Source organism: Xiphophorus couchianus, chromosome 19, assembly GCF_001444195.1.
Source record: "Xiphophorus couchianus chromosome 19, X_couchianus-1.0, whole genome shotgun sequence".
Classification (NCBI taxonomy): Eukaryota; Metazoa; Chordata; class Actinopteri; order Cyprinodontiformes; family Poeciliidae; genus Xiphophorus; species Xiphophorus couchianus.
The window spans coordinates 1,718,001-1,742,827 of NC_040246.1; the positions used below are offsets into that span (position 1 = coordinate 1,718,001).

At 39.9% G+C, this 24,827-nt stretch overlaps 1 protein-coding gene across 3 annotated transcripts; it reads left to right on the plus strand.

Moving 5' to 3' along the window:
* Nucleotides 1-545: 545 nt before the first annotated feature.
* Nucleotides 546-24,607, plus strand: LOC114134475 (protein AHNAK2). Of its 3 annotated transcripts, none has more exons than XM_028001100.1 (8): nt 546-1,451; nt 10,375-10,421; nt 10,571-10,675; nt 11,879-11,989; nt 12,106-12,259; nt 12,556-12,716; nt 12,799-17,239; nt 19,061-24,607. In XM_028001100.1, the coding sequence occupies exons 1-8, from the start codon at nt 1,394-1,396 to the stop codon at nt 23,566-23,568; spliced, it is 9,585 nt and encodes a 3,194-aa protein (XP_027856901.1). In that variant the 5' UTR covers nt 546-1,393; the 3' UTR covers nt 23,569-24,607. The 3 variants fall into 3 exon arrangements, with proteins under 3 accessions (XP_027856901.1, XP_027856900.1, XP_027856899.1); XM_028001099.1 differs by having other exon boundaries at nt 549-1,451; nt 17,675-24,606; XM_028001098.1 differs by having other exon boundaries at nt 549-1,451; nt 12,799-24,606.
* The last annotated feature ends 220 nt before the right edge of the window (nt 24,608-24,827 follow it).

The window sequence follows — 24,827 nt, forward strand, 5'->3', positions numbered from 1 at the left end:
TAGCATGGATAAACAGTTTTCCAGTAAACATAATTTGTTTCTGTGCCATTAAAACATTTAGCAGGTACATGAGGTTGATTGACAACGCTAAGGCCCGCCTCCTGGCTCTGACTGGTTGTTTTTGACTGGCAGCAGTGCGTTTCTTCAGATGGTAGTAGCAGCTCTGGATGGAGGAGTTTGATCTTTTCACACAGTTTTAATAAATATGTAAAAAAAAAAACATATACTAAAAAAAAAAATAAGAATAAAAGTTCCGTACTGTAGCTTTAAGAGAAAAGTGGAGCAAACAGATGTGAGAAACCAATGAGTTCATCTGCGTCAGGTTTGAACTACGAGGCTCACACACTTTTTCTTATCTGGGTTTGAGCCTCATTTATTTAAATGTAAACAACGACACAAGGTTACATGTGTCACCTGTTGTTGATCCTGACAGGTTCCAATTACTCAATTTGAGAAACCAAAAAAAAAAAAAAAAATCTAATAATCCTTATGCTATTGTCATTTGAAAAATTGGAAGCGAAACAAAAACATTTTTAAAACGAGGAATGCAAAACAAAAATGCAACAAATTCAAATCAGAACTTTCAGCCCCTCAAAATCAACAATTATGACCCATTTCTTCCTCTGCATATTTACCTCACCTTCCCCACTTTTCAACATTTGTCAGCTTTCCCATCAGCGTCAGAAGCCATAAATTATTTCAAAGAGCCCAAATTAAACCTGCTATCACTGTTTAAAACTTGTGTCCTCCATACATTTGTGCGGGACTTTCTGTTGGACTCGTTGTGGGTAACGAAATAAAACCTCCCTGCCCTGAACTCCGAATGATCTTGTCATGCAAATAAATCTCCTGATTACTGTATAAACAGATGTTCATTTCCACAGCTCCCAGTCCACAATGAGGGGCTTCAGACCGAGTGTACACAGCAGCAGATTGAGTTAAAGTCTCCACGTGAGAGACGTTGGATCGTCCCCAGACTCTGACATCGTGATCGTCCTTGTCGGATTAAGCAACTCAATCGGACTGAGTGGGAAAGAAGAGGGAGACCGAGTGGACGAGAAGAAAGAGAACTCTGTTGGGGGGGAGGCGGGGGGATGGGAGGCAGCTCCACCCATAATTAAGTTACCCCTGCTGTCCTGAGGGTCCGTGTTTATGGCACAGAGGAGGGAGTTTCCTTCACTCTGTGGACAATCAGAGCAGAGGAGCGAGTTCTGAAACTCTCCTCCGGCTCTGGCTCTTCCTGCGGCTCATCGCCCCTCACTCCGCCGCGACTGACTGACCCGCAGCACCGGCAGCCTGAAGGAGAGGTGGAGGGAAGAAGAAGAAGGAGCAGTTTGTAGTGGCACCTGCCCAAGCCTCCATCCCCGGTTCCTCTGCTGCATTGGCTGCCACCATGTGCGACTGTTTCCACCTGGCGTTCCCCAACTGGCACGCTGCCCCCTCTGGGACGGGTAGGCTCTTAACCCTTCCTGTTTCTTTACTTTATTTATTTATTTATTTTTATCCCATATGACATTGTCTCTCCTCTGAGGAGCGAAGTGGCCGAGCAGGGCAGCAGGGAAAGGGAATGTTTGCGATGGCGGCGGATGAGTCGGAGGCAGCTGGTGCTGATGCTGTGTGTTGCTGATGGGTGTGTCTGCAGAGTGCAGCGGACTGTTAGGAGATGTCATCATCAGAGAGAGTGTGTGTGTGTCTGCGTTTCTCCTCTCTGCCTTCCAGCAGAGCGTCTGGAGCTCAGACTCAAAAACTCATCGATTAGATCAGAAACCCGGCGGACGGCAACAGATCCCTGGGTTAGAGACAAAAACGACAGCTGGAGACCGGAAATAGAAAATTGATGCCAAAAATAGAAAACGGCAGTGCAGGGATCAAATGAAATATTAAAATCATCATCATCATCATCATCATCTTCTGGTTTTATAAAGGAAGAGTAGAAGTACTCAACGTCAGCTTCCTAAAATAATTGCAAAAAAAAGAAAAGAATCAAATAAATAATAATAATCTTCACTTTTAATTAGATGATATAGGTATAAAAAAATCACTTTCGGCCAAAAAAAGAAAAAAAAGAAATGACGTAGGCCATTATTTTATAAAGGTGACAATAAGAGTCCATGTTCCTTAAAAAGTAACAAAACTAATCCAACCATGTCTTACTTAAATTCTATTGACTCTGTATCAACTATATTAATGTGCAACATATGTTTTTTTCATTGTTTTCATTGAGCTGAGGTTTTTTAAGGTGCACCAACATTTCCCAATGCAGCATGACGCAAGATAAGCACAGCGGGATTCCACGAAAAGATAAAACTGAGCTGTTTCAGAAAACAGCTGACAGTAACAACTTCCACACCGAAGAGTGGCGTTGTTCCTGCGACCCGTAGCGCTTTAATTTTTTTTTTTTTTTATAATCAGAAATGTATTTATTTATTTCCTCAGCACCAATCAGAGCTGGTCAAGCAAAAAAAAAAAAAAAAAAAAGAAAAGAAAACGGCGTTTGATTCCAGCTTTCAGTTGATTTCTTGGTGCATCTCTGTTCAGGATTATTTCAACGACTTTCTCTGAAAGTTTTCTAGGAGTTTTTGATGCTGTTTCCCTTTAATAAGTAGATAAACAATGCAACCAGTCAAAATGCTGTCAGGAATAATGTTCATATCACCGGCTGCTGTTTGCAAAGTTATACAGTTAAAAATCAACAGCAAATTATTTTGGTCCACACTAAATATTTAGGTTTGAGCAAAAGTTTAGATCTAAACTATATATTTAGATTGCAAGCTAAAATCTTAGCTTGGACCTAAATGTTTAGTTTGGAGCCAAATATTTTGCTCCAAGCTGCATATTTAGTTTACAAACCAAATTCTTAGTTCCAGCTCCAACCTAAATCGTTAGGTCTACACTAAATATTTAGTTTGGAGCTAAATTTAGCTCTTTTTCAGGAATAAGCTAAGACTTAGCTCCAAGCTACATATTTACTTTGCAAACTAAATTCTTATCTGTAAACTACATAATTAGCTCTAAGCTAAATATTTAGGTTCACACTAAATATTAAGGTCCAAGTTAAATTTAACTCCAAATCACACCATTTAGTTTGGAAACTAAAATTTTAGCTAAAAACTAAATATTTAGCAGTTAGCTCAATATTTAGCAGCTAGCTCAATAGTTAGCAGCTAGCTCAATAGTTAGGTCTGGTGTAAATACGACTTTGAATAACAAAGCCTATTTTTGTTTTTCACTTGACATGTCAAATAACCCAAACTATTGTTCTTAAGTTTTGACTGTGTAACTTTTCAAATGCATAAAGAAACTGAAAAGATAAACGTCAAGCAAAATAAAGTAAAATCCAAGGTCAAGTGAAGGGCATGGTTCAGTCAATCATGGAGAGTGGCGATAACAATGTATTTATACGTAAATATACGTATAAAAAAAACAGAAGTAAAACAGTTATTAAAACGAACCCCAGGTCTGTGGTGACAATGTAAAATTATTTGTACCATATCGTCATAGCTATAGATGAATCTCAGGTCTTTGTTTTGCTCAGGAGGTTCTCCTCTCTCGTTTGGCTTCAGCTTGATTTATTCCTGCTCATGAGCTGCAGAGTGCAGCTTTAAGACTATCCTGAATTATTTATCCAGGCGTTCTGACGGGAATTATGCTTCCATCAGGCGTTCTTCTTTCCTATATAAAATACATGACCTCCAGCTGATATGGTTCTCTGTTCCTATAGCAGTCGGCTGTGCCTGTGCAGTGGAGCTGGTCCACCTTCCCGTCACACAGTTCACAGACCAGTTCATGACTTTGCGCCTATTTGAGCTATTTTTGTTTCCATTCAACAAGCTTTATGTGTTTTCCACAAGTCTTACAGTGACCGAAATGAAACACGCCTAATCTAGCCAGCATAAGTATAGATTCATCTAAGTTAGGTTAGAGTTAATAAGCTTTAAGTCACTAAGACCGTTTCCATGATTAGGAGATTTACCTTTTTATTGTTATTAAGATTTGAGAGTGACTGTATTTTTATGTGAACTATGCCCTCTAGTGTTCAATGTCAGGAAAGCATTTATTTTTAGAGACGAAACGTTTTCTGCAGAAACGGAAAAATAAAATAATGATAAATAATAAAAAATACTTTCAGCAACTTCCTTGTCCAGTTGTATAAAGGTTCTGACTGGACCTCCTCTTGTCTGATGAAAGGGAGCGGTTCCTCTCTAGGGTGAGAGAAAACGGTGCGATTTTATTTAACGGGGATATCTTAGATAACTTAAAAACCTATTGTTGTTTTATTCTAAGCTCTAGTTTATTATAATTATTTTTTGCATGCCGGTTGAGGCTATGTTTGGATTGTATATTTGAATGTACTGGGTTCATTTTGAATTGAACTGAGTCTAAACTGAACTGGATTCCATTTTAAGTAATACGCTTTGAACTGGTTTGTCTCTTTGTAGTTTGGTTCTACTGAAATAAGCTGATATAAATTAGTGAAACATTCCCAGGTCAGTGAAGTCAGTTTGCAGTTCCTCGTCACTGCAAATACAGAACTGTCTAAAACTAACGTAAGGTTTTGCATAAGCTTCGGTCTGATGTGTTAACTGTTATAAGTCTGAAAATCCAAGGTCAAGTCAAAGCCTGTTCAGTCTTTTCTTCTGGCATCTGCTGGGGTAGCAGCTTCAGAACGATGTTCTCATGTGCCACTTTTTATTCTATTCAGGGGTATCCAAGGTGTGGCCCCGGGGGTCATTTGCAGGCTACAAGTACAGATGCAGATAGACTCTTTTATCCCGTTTTCTATTATTGCTGCTGAGATAACAGGGAAAAAAAATCTTCTTGCCCAAAAAGTGAACAATTGAACCTCTAAAATTAGAAATTAGAAACTACAGACATGTCTTATAAATGTGCAACACCTTTTTCGTCACATAACCATTTTCTTCTTAAAATTTTTATTTTTGTTACTTTCTACTAAAATGAAAGTATAAAACATCAGCACAGTCAACACTTCATAAGCAATATGTTAATAACCCTAAAATATCTCAATCCAGGATCTTTTTTAACGGACATTTTAAACATACAAGCTCTGTTTGGTCAATACAAAATACAAGAGCTTAACTTTAAGTATACAGTTTCATAACAGTTTCACAGCCAAAGTCTTTGATAAACGCAAATAATTTTTTTGTGAATGTCATGACTGTTCCTTTCCTGAAGTTATCTTATTTGTTCTCAATGTTAAAACGAAAACTGAAAAGCAAACAAAAAGGGTTTTTGATTAAGGCATACTAAGATAATATTCTGACACGGTTGCTTGGCAACCCTTTTCCTGACGAACACCGTTAATATGAGTCATTCCTGGCCAACGGCTGCGTCAGAGTTAAAAAGCTAAACTAGCTAGCAAGTTTGATTCGGGCGTTAGCACTGAGGCTAACTTTGTTTAAAGCTGGATACAAACTACAATTGTTTCTTCACTACCAGTTACGTGTATTATTAAACTTTTATTAAGTTCATATATTCTTTATAATACAAACCATATAAATATATCAACCTTACTGTTTGGTGTTGGACACCGAAGACTGCGAATAAAAGGTAAAGACTTGTTGCTGAATTTTGTCTTTACTGTCATTAGAATTTAATCATTGCTGAACTTTCTATTTACAAAATAATATGTTTGACTCACATTTCATGTCCTGCAGTATTGAATAATGTAGAAAATTTTAAGAAAATTTAAATAACAGGAACAATGAGAGATTATTGTGATGGCTAAGAAACATGGGGTCAGAAAGGCTGTAGGATCCACATACACGCTGTTAATGTTTTCCACAGTTCTCTGAAGACATTTTTAAAGCTACCTGAAGATGAAGATATTTTTGGTGCTCTAAGGTAGAGTAGCACTCAAACACAAGGAGAAATACAAGGGGAAAAAGTCAGACTGGGAATAGACCCTGAGACTCCCTGAGTTATTGAACAGGCTAAAACAAATGATCTGGATACATTTTTAACCCATCAGTTTTGGCAATAGAAATCCTGCTCTGACATCATCATCTCTACTTTTCTTAAAATTTCGTAACTGCTTGTTTTTCTCTATTTGTGAATTATACTTCCACGAAAAAGAGCAATTAACAGCCATTATGCTTCACAATTAACTAGGAGCGGTGATATGTAAGCCACCTGTCCACAGGGAGGAGAACGTGTGGTTTTAAGTCCCAGAGCGAAATTCCGTGAAAGAGGTGTAAGGAGCCTTGTGCCAGAAGCCCATTAAAATGCTGTCTACATCGTTTTAAACTGATAGTGAGTTTGAGTGGGAATAAAAGTAGCAATAGGTATTTTGTTCCATATAACACAGTAGGAGTGTAACAGGTAAAACCTTCTATGGATGCAAACTCGACTAAAAACCCACCTGTTTAGGATTGTATTTGAAACGTAATCAATTACAAATTTAATGATGGAACCTGACTTAATGTTGTGTTTTGATTGTTGATTCTATCTTGCATTGTGTTTCTGTGTTTGATCTGATGTAAAGCACTTTGAAATGCCTTGCTGCTGAAATGTGCTAAAATTTGATTGACTGATTTTAAGTGTTTTTCTCACAAATGTGCTACAAGTCTTGTTTTACGCTAAGCCTCTTTTATTCTCATAGCAGTTTACCTGTAGGATTTTCTTTTCTGGTTTTATTTTCAAAAGCTGTTGTACTTTATAGACGTGGACTGCCGCTCGTCTCTGGTCATTGTGTATCACATGTCACGGTGACCCTGACAAATTCAAACACAAATTCCAGAGCTGTGATGAAACTCACTGTAAGTTTGCAGGAGATTAATAGATTGAAAACATGTGCTCTCGCTGTCTCATGTCCCTGCAATTTAGGCAGAAAATCCTATTTACTTTCCCCCCCCTCTTCACTTAAATCTCGTTAAACCGTCCTAGACTAAAAGCAGCTTGTGTGTGTCCGTTGTACAAGAAGTGAGCACAAATAATAAATCATATTGTGTTACATGAGTTTAATCTCCAGGAAAACTTCCCAGTACTTTCACACAAGAGACTCGAAAAAGAAGTGATTTTTTTTTTGTAAAGAACAAAATTTAGATTTTTGACATTGAGTATGAGTCTAATATTTGAATTAGTATCCCAATTCCAGCCATCATGTCCCTGTACTAGCACACAATAAGTGCCTGGAAAAGTGCTTTATCTTTTACCTTTATAAAGCACTGGTAAGATTCAAGATTTTCACCTCATCTGTTCAACAACTTTAAAGGTTGAAGTCTCGGAATGGGTTCCAAATATAAACCTGATCAGACAACATTTTGGCTCACGCTGGGCTGGTGCCACATTCCACAAGATGCTACACGGTCGTATGGACCATGTTGTGCTCCAACATGATGCTTGTGATGGACAATCCATACGCAGCACAAAGGTCTGACAACAAAACAGAGCTGTGATTCAGAGCAGGAGATCCTTTCTCTTGATCACACCTCTTAAAGTCATTAATGACCACCCAGGTGGTCACTGAAGTCCCCAAGAGCACAACTGAATCCCTGAGTAGCGTCCGTCAGTCAATTGTCATGAGTCTGTTTTTTCCTCTGTTGGGCTCAGTTCCATGTTTATTGGAGAGAAACAGTATTTTCATACCGATACATCTATATTGGTCTGCCTTTCAATGTAATGACGGCCTGTTCAGCGTGTAGGCCGCCTCTCACCCAATGACCGCTAGAGACCGGCATCAGAAGAAGAAAGTACATTGTTTTTCAATTCTAGTTGGTTTTTTTTTCCATTTGAGAATGTCGTAAATATAATCTAGTCTTCACTAACTCCCTAAAATGATTTGAATCTAAAACCGGTACTCCATAGTGTATTGTTTCAATAAAGATGACAAATGCACTTAGTTCATCAATAACCGCCCATTGTGGCCACCTTCATACAAGCAAGAGTTTTGCTAATTTGTTGGTCTGAGACAATGCCAAAGACGGAGAGACATAAGCAATGGTCTCAGAGAAGTGGCTGTGCGTTGTATTGCTGCACGTTCAGAGAAAGATGAACGAATTTTAATAATATTACCTCTCCAAAAGAGGCATGTTTTAAAGACGAGACAAATCCAAACGAACCAGATTAGGTCCAAAACTATACATCTATATTTATGCGGCAAAGCCGGTTACGTATACGATTTTCAGCCGATAAATATGACGTTTCAAGCGTTCTGTTACAGGACCAGAATAAAATGGGAAACCCTGACAGGTGACAAATGAATTCAGGATGTGACACACAACTTAGCACAAGGTATGACTGGAAGCCAAACGTGTCCCGCCTCCCAGCATCTCAGGGTGAGCAAAACACTTTAGCCGCTTTGGCAGTCACACACAGCGAAGGACTGCTTGGGGACAGACAGAAACAGCTTCTTGTTAACACTCGGCTCGCTTCCAGGCGCTCCACAACCAGCAGCCATGGGTAAGTGGGCTTTGATTTTGATGAAAGGATTCTGCTACTTCAACCTGGTCTAAAATGCAGATGCAATGAATGCATTAACGTTATGGCGTGGGCAGCTGCAGATTATTTTTTTCCTTTCTTTTCTTTTCTTTTTAAAGAAGCTTTTGAACTATTAAGGACTGTGGTGTGCTTACTCTGAATTCACAGTGTTTCAGCAATATCTGAAAAGTTAATTTTTATTAGAAGCCACAAAGAAGAGGAGCTTGTAATATCATTGAACTGCTCTGCTTCAGCTTTCTTGTCTTTCTCAGGACAACAACACAACCTGAGAAAGACACATAATTCTGACCTGCTAGCGTTAGCTGTCTTCTGATGCATTTACACAAACTTTGCTACATGACACACATTACCGTGAGGCGGAGGGCGGGGAGAGGGGCTGGGTGGGAATAGACTGCAAAGGCACATCTGCAAATACTACAGCTTTGGAAGGAGATACTTCAGATAAGTGCACATATCTTTCCATTTACTATCTCTGACATTTTTTGTTCTTGAAGCCTGGAGATAAAGCTTTGATTTCGAAGCTTGCCCTTTTAGGTCAGACATATTCAAAACTAGTTTTCTCAGCAACCAAACCCATGTCAAAAGTAAGCAAGGCATTCAAAAAAAAAAATGTGGGTGTTATGCTTTGAAAAATACCCTTCTCAAAGCAAGTTAAAATATAGGAAACAATATATTTTTTCCTATCTTATAAGTGAAAAGCATCAGACATTGGAACTAGTACTTTATTTTTAATCAATGGTCAGAAATGACTGAGCTCTTACATCTTGCTGAAAAGTGACTTCTAAGTTAGTTTTGCCTTATTTCAAACATATTGACATATTATACACTAGAAACTAGACCAAAAATACTTGGTAAGATTTTGTGTGTGTTTCTTTTGTGGAGTTTTCTCTATCATGCTTTGGTTTGTGTTAAATATTTTTGAGGTTAGTTGTTTTAAGTTAATCAGTCAACTTTTCCAGTCCTTAATGTATCTGAAACCTTGGGAAATTGAAATAAAACGAACGATTGCTTCATGTTAAAATACCGTCCATTCAGACGAAAAGTAAAGAGTGGTGGTTTTAATCAGAATTTTACTATGCTCACAAAGATCAATTGTAAGAAAAAAAAATCAATAATAATAATCAGGCAGATCCTTTTCGACAACCAGGAGGAGCCAGCCTACAAGGCTTTAAAGTTTAATGTGAGAATCAATAAGGTGGATCACTTAACAGATGGAGGAGGCAGCAGCTCCCTGAGGAAATCGTTGCCAGGAAGAACTCTAAATAGTTTCACCGTCGGCTCCGGTGTCGGTCTGAACCTCAAGATGAATCCTGGGAGTGAGCCGACTCCATCTTTTTAACTCAACGTTGTTACATCGCAGTTTTCTGCGCACCAAGAGTAAATGTTTGGATTTGTGTCGTTTGTGGAACGATGTCAAATATTCCACATTCCCATACGTTCCCGTATCTCATGTAGCGGTTTGGAAGCTCTGGTGAACCCTCTGCTTCTGAGTTGGTTCTAAACGCAGGCTGGAGGCAGGACCAAGCAGAGTAAAGCAGTAGGTTATTAAAAAGACGCGCTCACAAGAAAGGTATGCAGAGCAGACCAGGAGAATCCGGTGACACATGGAAATGGCAATACGGGGATCTGGCAATGGATGTGAGAGATCTGGGAGTATATATGCACAGTGAGGAGGTGATTACTGGTGCAAGAGCAGGTGGAGCTAATTATCTGAATGTGTGGCAGCTGTGGGAAGGCACGAGCCGAGGCAGTGAGGGAGAAAATTTGAAGAAAATGAAAAAAAAAAAGATTAAATCACATGAATCCACCGAACTAAAACAAAGTGACAAACACATTGTGTTGGTTTGTTCATTAAGCATGGACATGATATTAGATTTCTTTTGGTAATATTTTGGCTTGTGTTTTTTTATTTTTAAGCAGGGAGAAGACTGCGAGCGCCAGAACCTGCCACACAGGACGATTCAGTGAGTAACTGGAGCCTACTGCAAAATCCCACTCTATTATTTCCCTAATCCGCACCTTTATCTAAACTTATCCACAAACATGATGTACGTTCATAGTACGAATGACAGAAATAACTTTGTTTTCATGTTAACTGACTTTGTTCACACAGATATGTGAGGAGCCGACTCAGTTTGCAGAGGGGGAGAGACCCCGGCCACAAGGATCGTCTCCGGTCCAGGAGTATCCTGAGGCGGCAAAATACGCTGACAAAGAGGTACAGAGAGCAAAGATACAGCTGAGCTACACTGACATAAACCTTCCAGGAAAGGAAAGAGAAATTAGCCTGAGTTGATTTCCTTTCTCAGCCGAGTTCATTTGGAACTACTTTAACATTTTGATTCTGGATTTTATTTCCAGAGTCCAAATTTGTACAATGAGAAATTGTAGAAATTTGAAATTGTAGAAAATTGTAGTAAACATGATATCTGCCAAAGCTCACAGTGGGGAAGTCAGTGGTTTCTCACTTAGGCCCTGTTTGCATAACAATGTTTCCAAAAGCGTTTTTTGTTGCACATCTGACAAAAATTGTGTTTACACACAAGCGGGGCTGGAAAAGGTGCAGTGTGGATTTCAGGCCAACAGGAGGCGGTGAAACCTTGTGTATTTTCTGATCCAGAGGCGTGTTTATGTAATCCTTCTGTAGGTCTTGGCTGACTGCATACTTTTTCCACAATGAGCAGATTTCACTTTTTTAGTTTTATTGTTTTAGATTTTGCTTTAACATATCACGTCACCTGTAGAGGTGCAGCAGAAAAGAAAGAGCACAGAGAGCCACCATTGTTGTAGATTTGTGCCGTGCGTGGGTCAAAACTGAGTCCACAAGCACAAGATGGGGTGACTGATGCCATTGTTTCCATAATGTTTTCACTTTGCACTTAGAAAGGATTTGATTCACATTTCATTTTAAAAAAGTTTCACTCTGGAGCCCCTTGTCAACCCTTTGCGTCTTTGTCCGACCAAAATTGCTGCTGCATGGACACAAGAGGCCAAAACATTTAAATTTTATTGTCCTGGTTAAAATCCAATATGGCTGCCAAGTGTTTGAAACTGTTACGGCTACAGTAGCAAACTGTTTATTTAGGCTTTTATCTCTCCCAGAACTGCACAACTGTCTTCAGAAAGCCTGTTTATTCCTTTAGCTTGTTTTGCTAATAGCAGTTAGCTTGTCACTGAGCACAGCAACTAGCAAATTCCAATGATTTTCCTGACTTAAACTTGTACAGGTTTAACACAGAGACAGCCCATAATACTACCAGAGATACTTATACTGCAGCTTAGGAGACATTGTGAATAAAGCTTAGAAATGTAATAGAAATGAAAATTTTTTTCTGTTTATATATCCATATGTATGGTAGGCTAAATTGATGTTTCAGCATTTGAAAAAAAAACAACACCTATCTAACACTATTTTTCTTAGTGCGAAGAACATGATGCAGACCACAAAGCTGGGAGTGGACACAAAGGTAAAAAGTCTGGCCTCGGCTCCATCTTCGAGAGGACCTCCACTCCAAAAATGAGTAAATTAAAGGTCCGACATTCACACCATTCACCCGTCACGTGTAGGAATCCATACAGGCTGTGAACCTGCTGATGGTGCAGTTTAAGGAAGAACATGTGTCCTCTTTTTTTCGGGTGTGTCTGTAGGAAGCTCCCAGTCCTGAAGGTGGCGTTATAGTGAACACAGCCCAAGATGGATGTGCAGAGGGTCTGGTTTATGGCGGAGGAGGGAAAGAGGGGATCTTCATCAAGAAAGTAGTTCCAGAGTCACCAGCTTCAAAAAGCTTAAAAGTCAAAGAAGGTTATTTATTCATTTTATTATGAACACTAATTAGATATGCATGATTATTAATATATGCAACTTCAATGTTACACAAATTAACAATGAGGTTAATTTGTACAACAAATTAATTTGTTGCACAGGTTCAAAACAAGTTAGAAACTTTATTTATGTAATTGAAGTTAAATAATTGTAATTTCAATTATTTTCTCCATAGTTTGTTCCACTTATTTCATTGCAACAGATTGAAAGTCGGCTCTTCTTTAGAGGATTTGATCATTTTTTTTCCCCCACTGATTTTTTTTGTTTTTTTGTAGGAGATCAGATTCTGAGCGCCACAGTGTATTTTGACAACATGTCATATGAGGACGCCATTCAGATTCTGGAGCATGCTCAGGCTTACAAGTTGAAGCTTTGCCTGAAACGCCAACCGGACTTCACAGAGACGGAACCAACCATCGATTCAGACGTTATTCCTGTAACTATTTTCAAACTGCATCTGCTAATATATTTTTTTTGATGAATGTAATTTGATATTCAATGTTTCCGTTGCTCAACAGGAGGAAGAAGTCGGTTCCACAGAGATGAGGGAGCAAGGAAAAACCAGAAGGCGTGGCGACGCTCGCATCTCGTGGCCAAAGTTTCCCTCCTTTGGAAAAGGACGTAAATCTCGTTTCACAAGGTCTCACAGTTCGTCAGAAGCAGATGAGCAAAGAAAACTTGAGCTTAGTCCTACGACAAGTGACACAGAGTCACCTATAAAATCTCAGGATGCCCTGAAAGGAAAGAAGAAGCATAAAATAAAGCTCTCTGGCCTAAAGAGGAGAGGCCGCATAAGTTCATCTGAAGACCAGGACACGGATGCGCCAACATCTGGGCAGATGAGTAGCGACGTTCAGCAGAAGCAGGAATCAGACACTCTTTCACCCGAGTTCCCTGAATACCCCATAGCAGAAACACCAGAGATCAATGAACAGGCAGGAGAAGCTATGGAGTCTGACCCGGTTCAACACAAGGTGGAGCTCGTCAGTGTAGACGCTACTTTGAAAACCACAGATCAAACCGTAGCGCTGGGCGATGAGGAAGGCCAGTCTGGAGTTCCAAAATCCCCAGATGAGAAAAAAAAGAAGAAAGAGAGGTCAGAATTAAAAATGAAGATCCTAGGGAAGGATAAATCTCACAAAAAAGACGCCAAAGCAAAATCCTCTCCCAAAAGGCTTAAGACTCTCGGAGCAAGTGTTGACACAGAAGATCTTCCCGAAGCAGGAAAATCTGCTGCTATCTCAAGCTCTGAGTCAAAAACTAGATTGATGGGAGATCAGTCTACGGTCGGCATAGATAACAAAAGCCAAGGTGAAGAGAGTTCAAAGCTAATCTCATCCAAATTCATTACATCGCAGATAATTTTACCAAAGGTGGAACTTGACATATCATTGAGAAAATCTCCCAAGAAAGGTGATGACAAAACACAGAAAGGAAAGGAGACGAAACAGAAGCAATCCAAAAAGTCCAGTCCAAAACATAAGCAACTTGAATTAGACATGAGCAATGTTGCTAATGCAGAAGAAATGCAAACAGTGAACGATCAAGAACCCACAACTACAACTGGCCGCGTTTCCACAACCCAACTTCCCAAACGTGAAGACATCGAGATTCCAGGAATGGAGGACATGTCTGTGAAAACCACCGTGGCTGATTATAAAAAGCGCAACAAAGAAAGCCAGGCTGAAACAGTGCAAATGTCAATTGATGTTGATAGTGTGAAAGAAGCTGTTTCTAAATTACCTGGATTTAAGCTGCCTCAGCTGGATATATCTGGGGTGCCTATCCCAGAAGAAATAACTGTCATAGATGCTAACGCACAAAGAATATCTGTAAAAACGCCCACCAAAGTCGCAAAACCAAAACAAGAAGAGCATCTGCCAAGGTCTGACACAACGGCATCTTCAGAAATCTCCAAAACGATCTTTTTAACTGACAACAAGTTTGATTTTAAGAAATCTCAAATGGAAGACGATACCAGCCCACCAAAGTGCAAAAGTGAAGAGGAAGCTAAAGAAAAAGAATTTGATACAACAAACGGAAAAGCAGCAACAAAAGAAGAGCTGAAGACATCCACTAGGTCAAAGATAACAATGCCAAGCTTTGGGATGTCGGCAAAAAGCAGAAGGCTGCCTTATATTGGGATTGACATGCAGAAACCAAGCTTCATTCAGGAAAAAGAGCTAACAACAGAAACAAGGAAAGATGAAAGACAAACTGGAGAAGTCATATGTAAAGTCAAAATACCTGAACTTGATGGTATTGAGTACATAGACTCAACGGACGAGTCAGTCAAAAAGGATGGTGTCTTGACAAGTTTTAATGTAAGTACTGACACAAAGACAATACTTGCCATTTCTTTAGAAAGTAAAGAAGCATCTGATAAACCCGAAGATGAAAGGAATAAGCTTTCCAAAGTTAGAATATCTCCTTCGGGCAAACCCAGTGGAAAAGAGGATATCTCTGACGAAGGGACGACAAAACCTCTAGACAGAGATGGAAAGAGTACATTTAAATGGCCAAACCTGGACATCTCAGTGCCAAAAATAAAAGGAACAACAGTTGATATTAACACATCTAAGAAAGACGCAGCTCACACAGTAGCACTGGCTGAAGGAGGGCAAATACCAGGAGGCCCAGAGAGCGATACAGTCCTCAAGAGCTTAGATGTTCCTAAAGAAATGGCAGAGGCAGAAAACCCTCAAGTGGAAATAAAGCCAACTGAAACTGAAGGCGAGTTTGATTGGGAAGCAAGCAAATGTACAAAGTTTGGAATTAAAACGCCAAAAATCAAAGGCCCAGAATTTGACTTGAGTTTGTCAAAGAAAGAGGCACATGGCAAAGCTGCAGGTAAACTCCCAGAAGCATCTAAAGCAGAAGTTACTCCTGGGAAGGGAAATGTATATTTTCTAAAGCAAAAGATGCAGTTAGAGAAACATGGAGAAGTTAAACCTTTGCAGTCCAAGGGTGAACACGTACAAGGAGGCAAAATCAAAATCCCAAAGTTTGGAGTCAAAACAACAAAATTAGCAGGTCCTGAGATAAGCTTGTCAAAGAAAGATGCAGAGGTTACCCTGCCAGAGGCTAAACTTGAGATCAAACTCACTGAAGGTACAGGAACAGATGTGAACAAAGATAGTGTTAGGTCAGAAGAACAGAAAAGAATGGAAAAGTCTGATGTGAAAATCAAAACACTGCAGAAGGAAGGTGAAGCGAAAGGACACGGACACAAGATCAAAATGCCCCAGTTGGGAATTGCACTGCCAAAAGTTACAACGCATGAGTCAGATTTAAGCCTATCGAAGAAAGGTAAAGATCTGACACTGCCTGAAGTTAAAGGAGAAATCAAAGATCTTGAGATTGAAGGAACTGGATCACCAACAAAACTAGATGTTAGAGCTCCTGGAATTAAAGTTGAAACAAAGGATGTTGAAGGATCGTTGTCAAAATTCAAAATGTCCCCTTTTAAAATTTCCAGATTTGGAGCTGCTACTCCAAACCTCAGTGGTGAGGTAAGTGAAGCTTCTGAAACACACACATTGGAATATGGGCCTGGTACTGATGTTACCATACCAGACAGTGATGTAAAAATTAAAGCATCTGAAATTGATGGGAGAGCAAGTAAGTTCAAAATTCCAAAATTTGGAATATCACTCCCGAAACTAAAAGGTTCTGAAACGGATACAACCCAATCCCAAAAGGTTAATGTAGATGTCACATTGTTTAAAGGTGACACTGAAATAAAACTCACTGATGCTGAGCATGAAGAACCTGGTATCAGGCTGAAGGGCAAATTTCCCCAGATTGGAGTTCAGCAAGATGTTGAGTACTCAGCACCAAAACCTGAAATACCAGTACCATTTTCTGATGCTAAAGCAGAAGTCAAGCTGTTGCAAGTTGATGGAGAAAAAATCAACTTTTCATCTCCTGTGGTCCTTAATGAGACACCAGAGCTGGAGATCCCGACCACGAAGGCTGAGCATCACCTTGACGGACAAGAAGAAAAGATGAAGCGGTCAAAGATTGGAATAAAAATGCCCAAAATTAAAGGACCAGAATTTCAACTTGGACTCTCAAGTAAAGACACAGATGTCATGGACGCAGAAGGCAAAGTGGACAATAAAACTAAGGTAGAAGTCCCAGTTCCTACAGATGTTAGTCTGGGAAAAGCAGAAATCTTGATATCTTCTGGAAAAGTGGAAGTTGGAAAACCAGAAGTGCAAACTCAACCTACAGTTGAAGGACAAGGAGGCAAGTTCAAAATGCCAAAGTTTGGAATCACAATGCCAAAAGTCAAAGGACCTGAAGCAAAGAAGGAGGTAAAGGTGAAACTTACTGAGACCAAGACTGACATAAAAATACCTGATGCTAATTTTGAGGCACCAGATGTGGAACAGTCACCATCAAAATTTAATATGCCAACTTTTAAATTACCAAAATTAGGACTGGGCACTTCAGACAAAAATGCAGAAGGAGATGACATTGATAAGAACATTCCTGATGAGGTTCTTGCAGTTACCATTGTTGCACCTAGCTCTGACCACTCAAATATTGATGTCGATACACATCTTTTTGAAAGCAAAACTGAAGTTGCACTTTCGAGTGATGATGTGAACAAATACTCCATTGAAGTGGAAGCTACAGCTCCACAAATCAAAGTGCCAAAAAAAGAAAAAGAAGGGTCACCGTCCAAGTTTAAGATGCCGACATTCAAGTTACCAAAATTTGGGCTTTCTGTTCAAAGTTCTACTGAAAAAGAGCCTCCCCTGGACAAAGATCTCAAAACAGGAGAAGGTCAAATTACAACTTCTGGAGAGATTCTTTCAACAAGTCTAGAAGCGCCAAGAATTGACGTTAAGGCTCCATCAGTAGCTTTAAAAACTACAGGAACTGAGAGTGAAGGAAGAGGAAGAAAGTTTAAACTGCCAAGTCTTGGTTTTTCGGCATCGCAAACCAAAGGTCCAGATACTGACATTAGCTTACCAACAACAGAAGTTGATGTTACAGCACCAGAAGTCAAAGCAGAAATCCAACTCCCTGAAGAAAAGTTTAACAAATCTTTCGAAGTGGAAGCTAAAGCTCCAGAATTTAAAGGTACAAGAAAGGAAACAGAAGGGTCACCATCCAAGTTTAAGATGCCGACATTCAAGATGCCAAAATTTGGGCTTTCTGGTCAGAGTTCCACAGCAGAAGTCCCTCCTTTGGACAAAAACCTCAAAACAGGAGAAGGTGAAATTACCACTTCTGGAGAGATTCTCGTAGGAAGTCTAGAAGCGCCAAGAATTGACGTTAAGGCTCCATCGGTAGCTTTAGAAACTACAGGAACTGAGAGTGAAGGAAGTGGAAGAAAGTTTAAACTGCCAAGTCTTGGTTTTTCGGCATCGCAAACCAAAGGTCCTGATACTGACATTATCTTACGAACAACAGAAGTTGACATTAGCTTACCAACAACAGAAGTTGATGTAACAGCACCAGAAGTGAAAGCAGAAATCCAACTCCCTGAAGAAAAGTTTAACAAATCTTTTGAAGTGGAATCTAAAGCTCCAGAATTTAAAGGTACAAGAAAGGAAACAGAAGGGTCACCATCCAAGTTTAAGATGCCGACATTCAAGATGCCAAAATTTGGGCTTTCTGGTCAGAGTTCCACAGCAGAAGTCCCTCCTTTGGACAAAGATCTCAAAACAGGAGAAGGTGAAATTACCACTTCTGGAGAGATTCTCGTAGGAAGTCTAGAAGCGCCAAGAATTGACGTTAAGGCTCCATCGGTAGCTTTAGAAACTACAGGAACTGAGAGTGAAGAAAGTAGAAGAAAGTTTAAACTGCCAAGTCTTGGTTTTTCGGCATCGCAAACCAAAGGTCCTGATACTGACATTATCTTACGAACAACAGATGTTGACATTAGCTTACCAACAACAGAAGTTGATGTAACAGCACCAGAAGTCAAAGCAGAAATCCAACTCCCTGAAGAAACGTTTAACAAATCCTTTGAAGTGGAAGCTAAAGCTCCAGAATTTAAAGGTACAAGAAAGGAAACAGAAGGGTCACCATCCAAGTTTAAGATGCCGACATTCAAGATGCCAAAATTTGGGCTTTCTGGTCAGAGTTCCACAGCAGAACTGCCTTCATTGGACAAAGACCTCAAAACAGGAGAAGGTGAAATTACCACTTCTGGAGAGATTCTCGTAGGAAGTCTAGAAGCGCCAAGAATTGACGTTAAGGCTCCATCGGTAGCTTTAAAAACTACAGGAACTGAGAGTGAAGGAAGAGGAAGAAAGTTTAAACTGCCAAGTCTTGGTTTTTCGGCATCGCAAACCAAAGGTCCTGATACTGACATTATCTTACGAACAACAGATGTTGACATTAGCTTACCAACAACAGAAGTTGATGTAACAGCACCAGAAATCAAAGCAGAAATCCAACTCCCTGAAGAAAAGTTTAACAAATCCTTTGAAGTGGAAGCTAAAGCTCCAGAATTTAAAGGTACAAGAAAGGAAACAGAAGGGTCACCATCCAAGTTTAAGATGCCGACATTCAACATGCCAAGATTTGGGCTTTCTGGTCAGAGTTCCACAGCAGAAATGCCTTCATTGGACAAAGACCTCAAAACAGGAGAAGGTGAAATTACCACTTCTGGAGAGATTCTCGTAGGAAGTCTAGAAGCGCCAAGAATTGACGTTAAGGCTCCATCAGTAGCGTTAGAAACTACAGGAACTGAGAGTGAAGGAAGAGGAAGAAAGTTTAAACTGCCAAGTCTTGGTTTTTCGGCATCGCAAACCAAAGGTCCTGATACTGACATTAGCTTACCAACAACAGATGTTGACATTAGCTTACCAGCAACAGATGTACATGTTACAGCACCAGAAGTCAAAGCAGAAATCCAAATCCCTGAAGAAAAGTTTAACAAATCCTTTGAAGTGGAAGCTAAGGCCCCAGAATTCAAAGGTACAAGAAAGGAAACAGAAGGGTCACCATCCAAGTTTAAGATGCCGACATTCAAGATGCCAAGATTTGGGCTTTCTGGTCAGAGTTCCACAGCAGAACTGCCTTCATTGGACAAAGACCTCAAAACAGGAGAAGGTGAAATTACCACTTCTGGAGAGATTCTCGTAGGAAGTCTAGAAGCGCCAAGAATTGACGTTAAGGCTCCATCAGTAGCGTTAGAAACTACAGGAACTGAGAGTGAAGGAAAAGGAAGAAAGTTTAAACTGCCAAGTCTTGGTTTTTCGGCATCGCAAACCAAAGGTCCTGATACTGACATTAGCTTACCAACAACAGATGTTGACATTAGCTTACCAGCAACAGATGTACATGTTACAGCACCAGAAGTCAAAGCAGAAATCCAACTCCCTGAAGAAAAGTTTAACAAATCCTTTGAAGCGGAAGCTAAGGCCCCAGAATTCAAAGGTACAAGAAAGGAAACAGAAGGGTCACCATCCAAGTTTAAGATGCCGACATTCAAGATGCCAAGATTTGGGCTTTCTGGTCAGAGTTCCACAGCAGAAGTGCCTCCTTTGGACAAAGATCTCAAGATACCTGGAGGAGAAATGACAATGTCAGAGGAGGTCATTGTAGTTAGCACAGAAGAACCAAGTGTTGAAATTGGGGATTTATCCATAGAGTCAAAAAAAGAGGGAAGTGAACGTGAGGGGAAAGGAAAAAGGTTTAAGATGCCAAGTCTTGGATTTTCTGCTACACAGGCCAAAGTGCCAGACACAGATTTTAGCTTGAAGACAGGTGTAGATGTTACACAACCAGAAATCAAAGCTGAAGTCAAATTTCCTGACAATGAACTGAAAAGAATTGAAACAGAAATAGAAACTAAAGCACCTGAATTTCAAGTCGAAGCAAAGGACATTGAAGGATCAACTTCCAAGTTTAAAATGCCAACTTTTAAATTACCCAAATTTGGGCTTGCCACTCAAAGTTCCACTGAAGAAGTACCCTCTTTTGACAAAGATGTCAAAATCGGTGGAGGTGAAACCACAGGCTTAGAGGAGGTACTTACAGTTACCACAGAAGGACCAAGCGTTGAAATTAAGGGGACATCAGTAGATTTAAGGACTGAAGGAAGTGATCTTGAAGGAAAAGGAAGGAAGTTCAAACTGCCAAGTCTGAGTTTTTCAGTACCTCAAGCCAAAGAGCCAGAGACTGATTTGAGCTTAAGGACAGATGTAGATGTTAAAGTACCAGAGGTAAAAGCTGAAATCAAACTTCCAAACAACAAATCTGTTGAAGTGGAAACTAAAGCACTTGAAACCAAAGATACAAAAAAGTCTACAGAAGGATCACCCTCAAAGTTTAAAATGCCAAATTTCAAGTTACCAAAATTTGGGCTTGCTACTCAAACTTCCACTGGAGAAGTACCTCCATTAGACGAAGATGTAAAACCAGTTAAAGGTAAACTCCCAACTTCAGAAGAGATTATTGTAGTTACTACAGAAGCACCAACCATTGAAATAAAGGGTCCATTATTAGAGCTAAAAACTGAAGGAATTGATGGTGAAGAAAAAGGAAAAAAGTTTAAGTTGCCAAGTCTAGGTTTTTCTGCGTCAGAGGCCAAAGGGACTGGCAGTGATTTAGGGTTGTCAAAGACAGAAGTAGATGTTACATTGCCAGAAGTAAAAGCTGAAGTAAAACTCCCTGGTGACGAGAACCTGATAAAAACATCTACTGCAATAGAGATTAAAGGACCTGAAATCAAAACAGTGACCAAGGACACTGATGGTTCACCATCCAAGTTTAAAATGCCTGCATTCAAGTTACCAAAATTTTGGCTTACTACTCAAAGCTCTACGGAAGAAGGTTCTCCTTTGGAGAAAGATGAGGAAGATGGTGAACCTAAAAACACTGCAATAGAAACTAAGACGCCTGAAATAACGGTTGTGTCAAAGGACACTGATGGATCGCCATCCAAATTTAAAATGCCAACATTCAAGTTGCCAAAATTTGGCCTTGCTACCCAAAGTTCAAACAAACAAGTACAAGATGTCAAAACAGTGAGAGGTGAAAGTACTACTTTGGAGGAAGTTCTCACAGTTACAACAGAAGAACCAAGCATTAAAATTAAGGGTCCATCTGTGGATCTAAGGAGTTCAGAAATTGATGATGAAAGAAAAGGAAGTAAATTTAAACTTCCAAGTCTTGGTTTTTCATTATCACAATCCAAAGGACCGGATACCAACATCAGCTTACCCAAGGCAGATGTAGATGTCACAGCACCAGAAGTCAAAGCTGAAGTTCAATTTTCCAGTGCAAAAGTGGAACAACCTTCAGTGCAAATGGACGTTAAGTCTCCAGAGATCAAAGCTGATATCAACACTACATCAGAAGTTAAAATGCCTAAAATTACATTACCTAAATTTGGAGCCGTAACCCCACATGTCAGTATGGAAATACCTAAAATGACCAAAGAGAAAAGGGGTGATGTGGACCTTCATGTTGATACTGATCCAGTAGATTTGAATGTTAAAGAAGGGGAACTAAAGAAATACGAAGTCCAGTCACCAAGTGCTGAGGCAAAAGGTGAAGATGTACCTACAGTTGAACTTGAAGGTAAAGTAAAACGACTAAATTGGACTTTTCCTAACATCTCATTTTCAAGAACTGGTGGTAAAGCCCCTGACGTCGATGTCAACATGGAAGCTCCTAAAGCTGGTGTTACGTCAATGGAGACCAAAATCTCAGATGTTGACATTAAAGAATCTTCTGCAGTAGAAGCAACCCCAGCTCCAGAACTCGACCCAGGCTTAAAGAAAAGTAAGTTTTCCCTTCCCAAGTTTTCATTTTCAAACCCGAGCTTGAAAGAGCATGAAGTAAAAGCTGAGCTTCCAGATCACGGAATAGAAGTTGAAAATTATGAAACCGATATGACAACAGAGATCAAACTCTCTGCAGATGAAGGCAAAAACGTCCTGACTGCTTTTGAAATGACAACTTCTGAGGCTGAAGTCAAGTCCAAAAAATTTAAAATGCCAACTCTGAAAATGCCAAGATTTGGCAGTGTGTCTTATGAGGTAACAACAGAGACGCACATCTCCGATAAAACAGCTGAAGATGATGGAAGTCAGTTGGGAGAGGGTGCTGCTGTTATCATCAAAGGTCCAAAGACTGATTTTAAATCAGATGCCTGCAAATCAGAACAACAGGATCAAGAAACCCTAAACACAGAAAGTGATAGTGTGGTTCAAGGATCTCCAAGTAAATTCAAACTACCTACCTTTAAAATGCCACTGATGGGTCTTTCAAGATCCAAACTTGAAGATGAATCCGTTCACTTTGAGTATGAAAATAGTGAAGATCAACTGGAAATGAAGACTGCGCCAAAAGAAGAAGATCTATCACAAAAACTGACTTTAACATCATTTGGTGACATTCTTAAGTCGATTGATGTTGACTTTGATGTTCGAAAAGTGGACAAAGTTGATCAAGACATTGAAACCTCAAAGCAATCTCATGAACCAGGTGAAGCCACCACAAAGCACACATCGGCAAAAACCAAGCACGATACCACCAAAAGTCCGGAGAGCTCGAGCTGGTTTAAATTCCCAAAGTTTGGCCTGTCGTCCCCAACAGAACAACAAAAGATTCCTGACAAAGCAGAACAAGTAAAAGATAGCAGCCCAGTAGGGGAAACCAAGGACGAGGAAGTAAGTCCCACCCTTTCTGTCCAGTCATCAGATGCTTTTGCTGATGTAAGCTCTACGATCACAAGTGAGCCTGTTGACCCATTCATACCTTCCCCAACCAAGGTGACGGTCAAATACTCTGACGAAAGCGCAGGTGCTGGATTTGAAGAGATGCACAGTGACATCATGACTTCCACCACGAGGACTGAGCTGATCACAGATGTGCCTACCTTCCCGGAGAAGGTCACTATTTTGTCTTCTGGTGTTTCATCTTCTTCTGAAGATACAGTAAGACTAACGTCAGGAAAAATACACATCATTACATCAAACGTACAGCCTACTCCTGAGTCACAGCATGCCAAGATTCTGTCTGCTGTCCAAGTAAAATCAGGGGAAGGCTTTGCTTTACAGTCGGAGGGAGATGACGCTCCATTGTGGATGGTCCAAGATGCTCGAAGTGCCACAAGGACAGTCAAACACTTAGTCCAAGAAACAACAACTGAAAGAAATGAGAACAAGGAGACTGTGGTTATAACCAAACAAATCACCCATATATTTGGCCCCACAGAGCCCATCTCAGGGGAGACAGCGTCATCTATTCAACGTCTCAAAGACTCTGTGCACACTGAGAAAATGAGGTTCTTTGATGAGGCTGAGAAGTGAAAAAAGAATTTGAATTAGTGCTTAAAGATACAACTCCTTGTTATGGTTCGCCATAAAAGAAGGGCATAGAGTTCCACCGCCTGAAGTTAAAAACAAAATGGCAACTGGATGAGGGACCAATCTAACATACCAATCACTGAAAGTTCTTTGTTAGCATCCAGGTATCATCATGGCAATGTGATGTAGAGTTGCATGCTTATTGAGCTTTATAGAAATGCACCGCTGTAGCAAATGACTGTTACATTTATATTGTGGTCAAGATGTTAATAAGCTGGTTAAATGATTCTCCTCATTGCATAATATATGTTTGCTTTATAGCAAACAATGTTTGAGTTATGCTAGCATACACAGTGCCTTGCAAAAGTATTGATACCCATACATCATCACATTTGATCACATTACAACTACAGCATTCATGAAGTTTCATGGGGACTTTGGATCCCAAAATGGTGGGAAAACACCGTATGGTATTTAAATTAAGGGAATATTACCAATATTCTTGAAGAAAAATCTGGAAAATGTGATATGTGTGTAAAGACACACCCCTCACTAAGTTCTCAATAGATACTAGAATTACGTTTGACTGCAAATCCCAAGGGTGCGTTTCTGGAGGCTTTGTATATCTAGACATAGGGAATGTTTCACATTGATCTGTGAACCTTAACCTTTAACCCTTGCCACAAATTCTTATTTGGGCTGTCCTCCCTGAAGAATAGCATTCCCACAGCATGATTCTCCCAGCACCATTAAAGGGGCAGTATTATGTAAAATAAACTTTTTTGAGCTTTACATCGCGTTATAATGTTATCCCTCATCAAAAAAATGCCTGGAGTGTTGGCTTGACAAATTAAGCTCCATGGCAACCACTCCTGGGGGAACCTAGTGCCACCTTTAAGATGCAGCTCCTCCTATGAGATCAGCTCCTTCAGACTAGTCAGCAGCAATTAGCAAACACCTGGTGGAACTGCACATCTGCTGGGCTCATAATAGTAGCTGCTTCTCAGTGAAACGCTGGTAAACAACAACAACAAAAAAGTTAAAGGGTTAATAGAGGAGCCATGTTGAGATGGCTTCCTGAAGGTACAGTTTCAGAAAGAGCAGGAGATTTTAAAGAGACAGGGTCCCAATTTCAAATTTCAACATATAGTATTTTTTAATAATTGAAGTTAACATAGTTGATTATGTTCAGTTTATTATGCCATAAAATGGCACATATGTCCCTTTAAGCAGAATTTAATTATTACCACTACTTGAGTTTC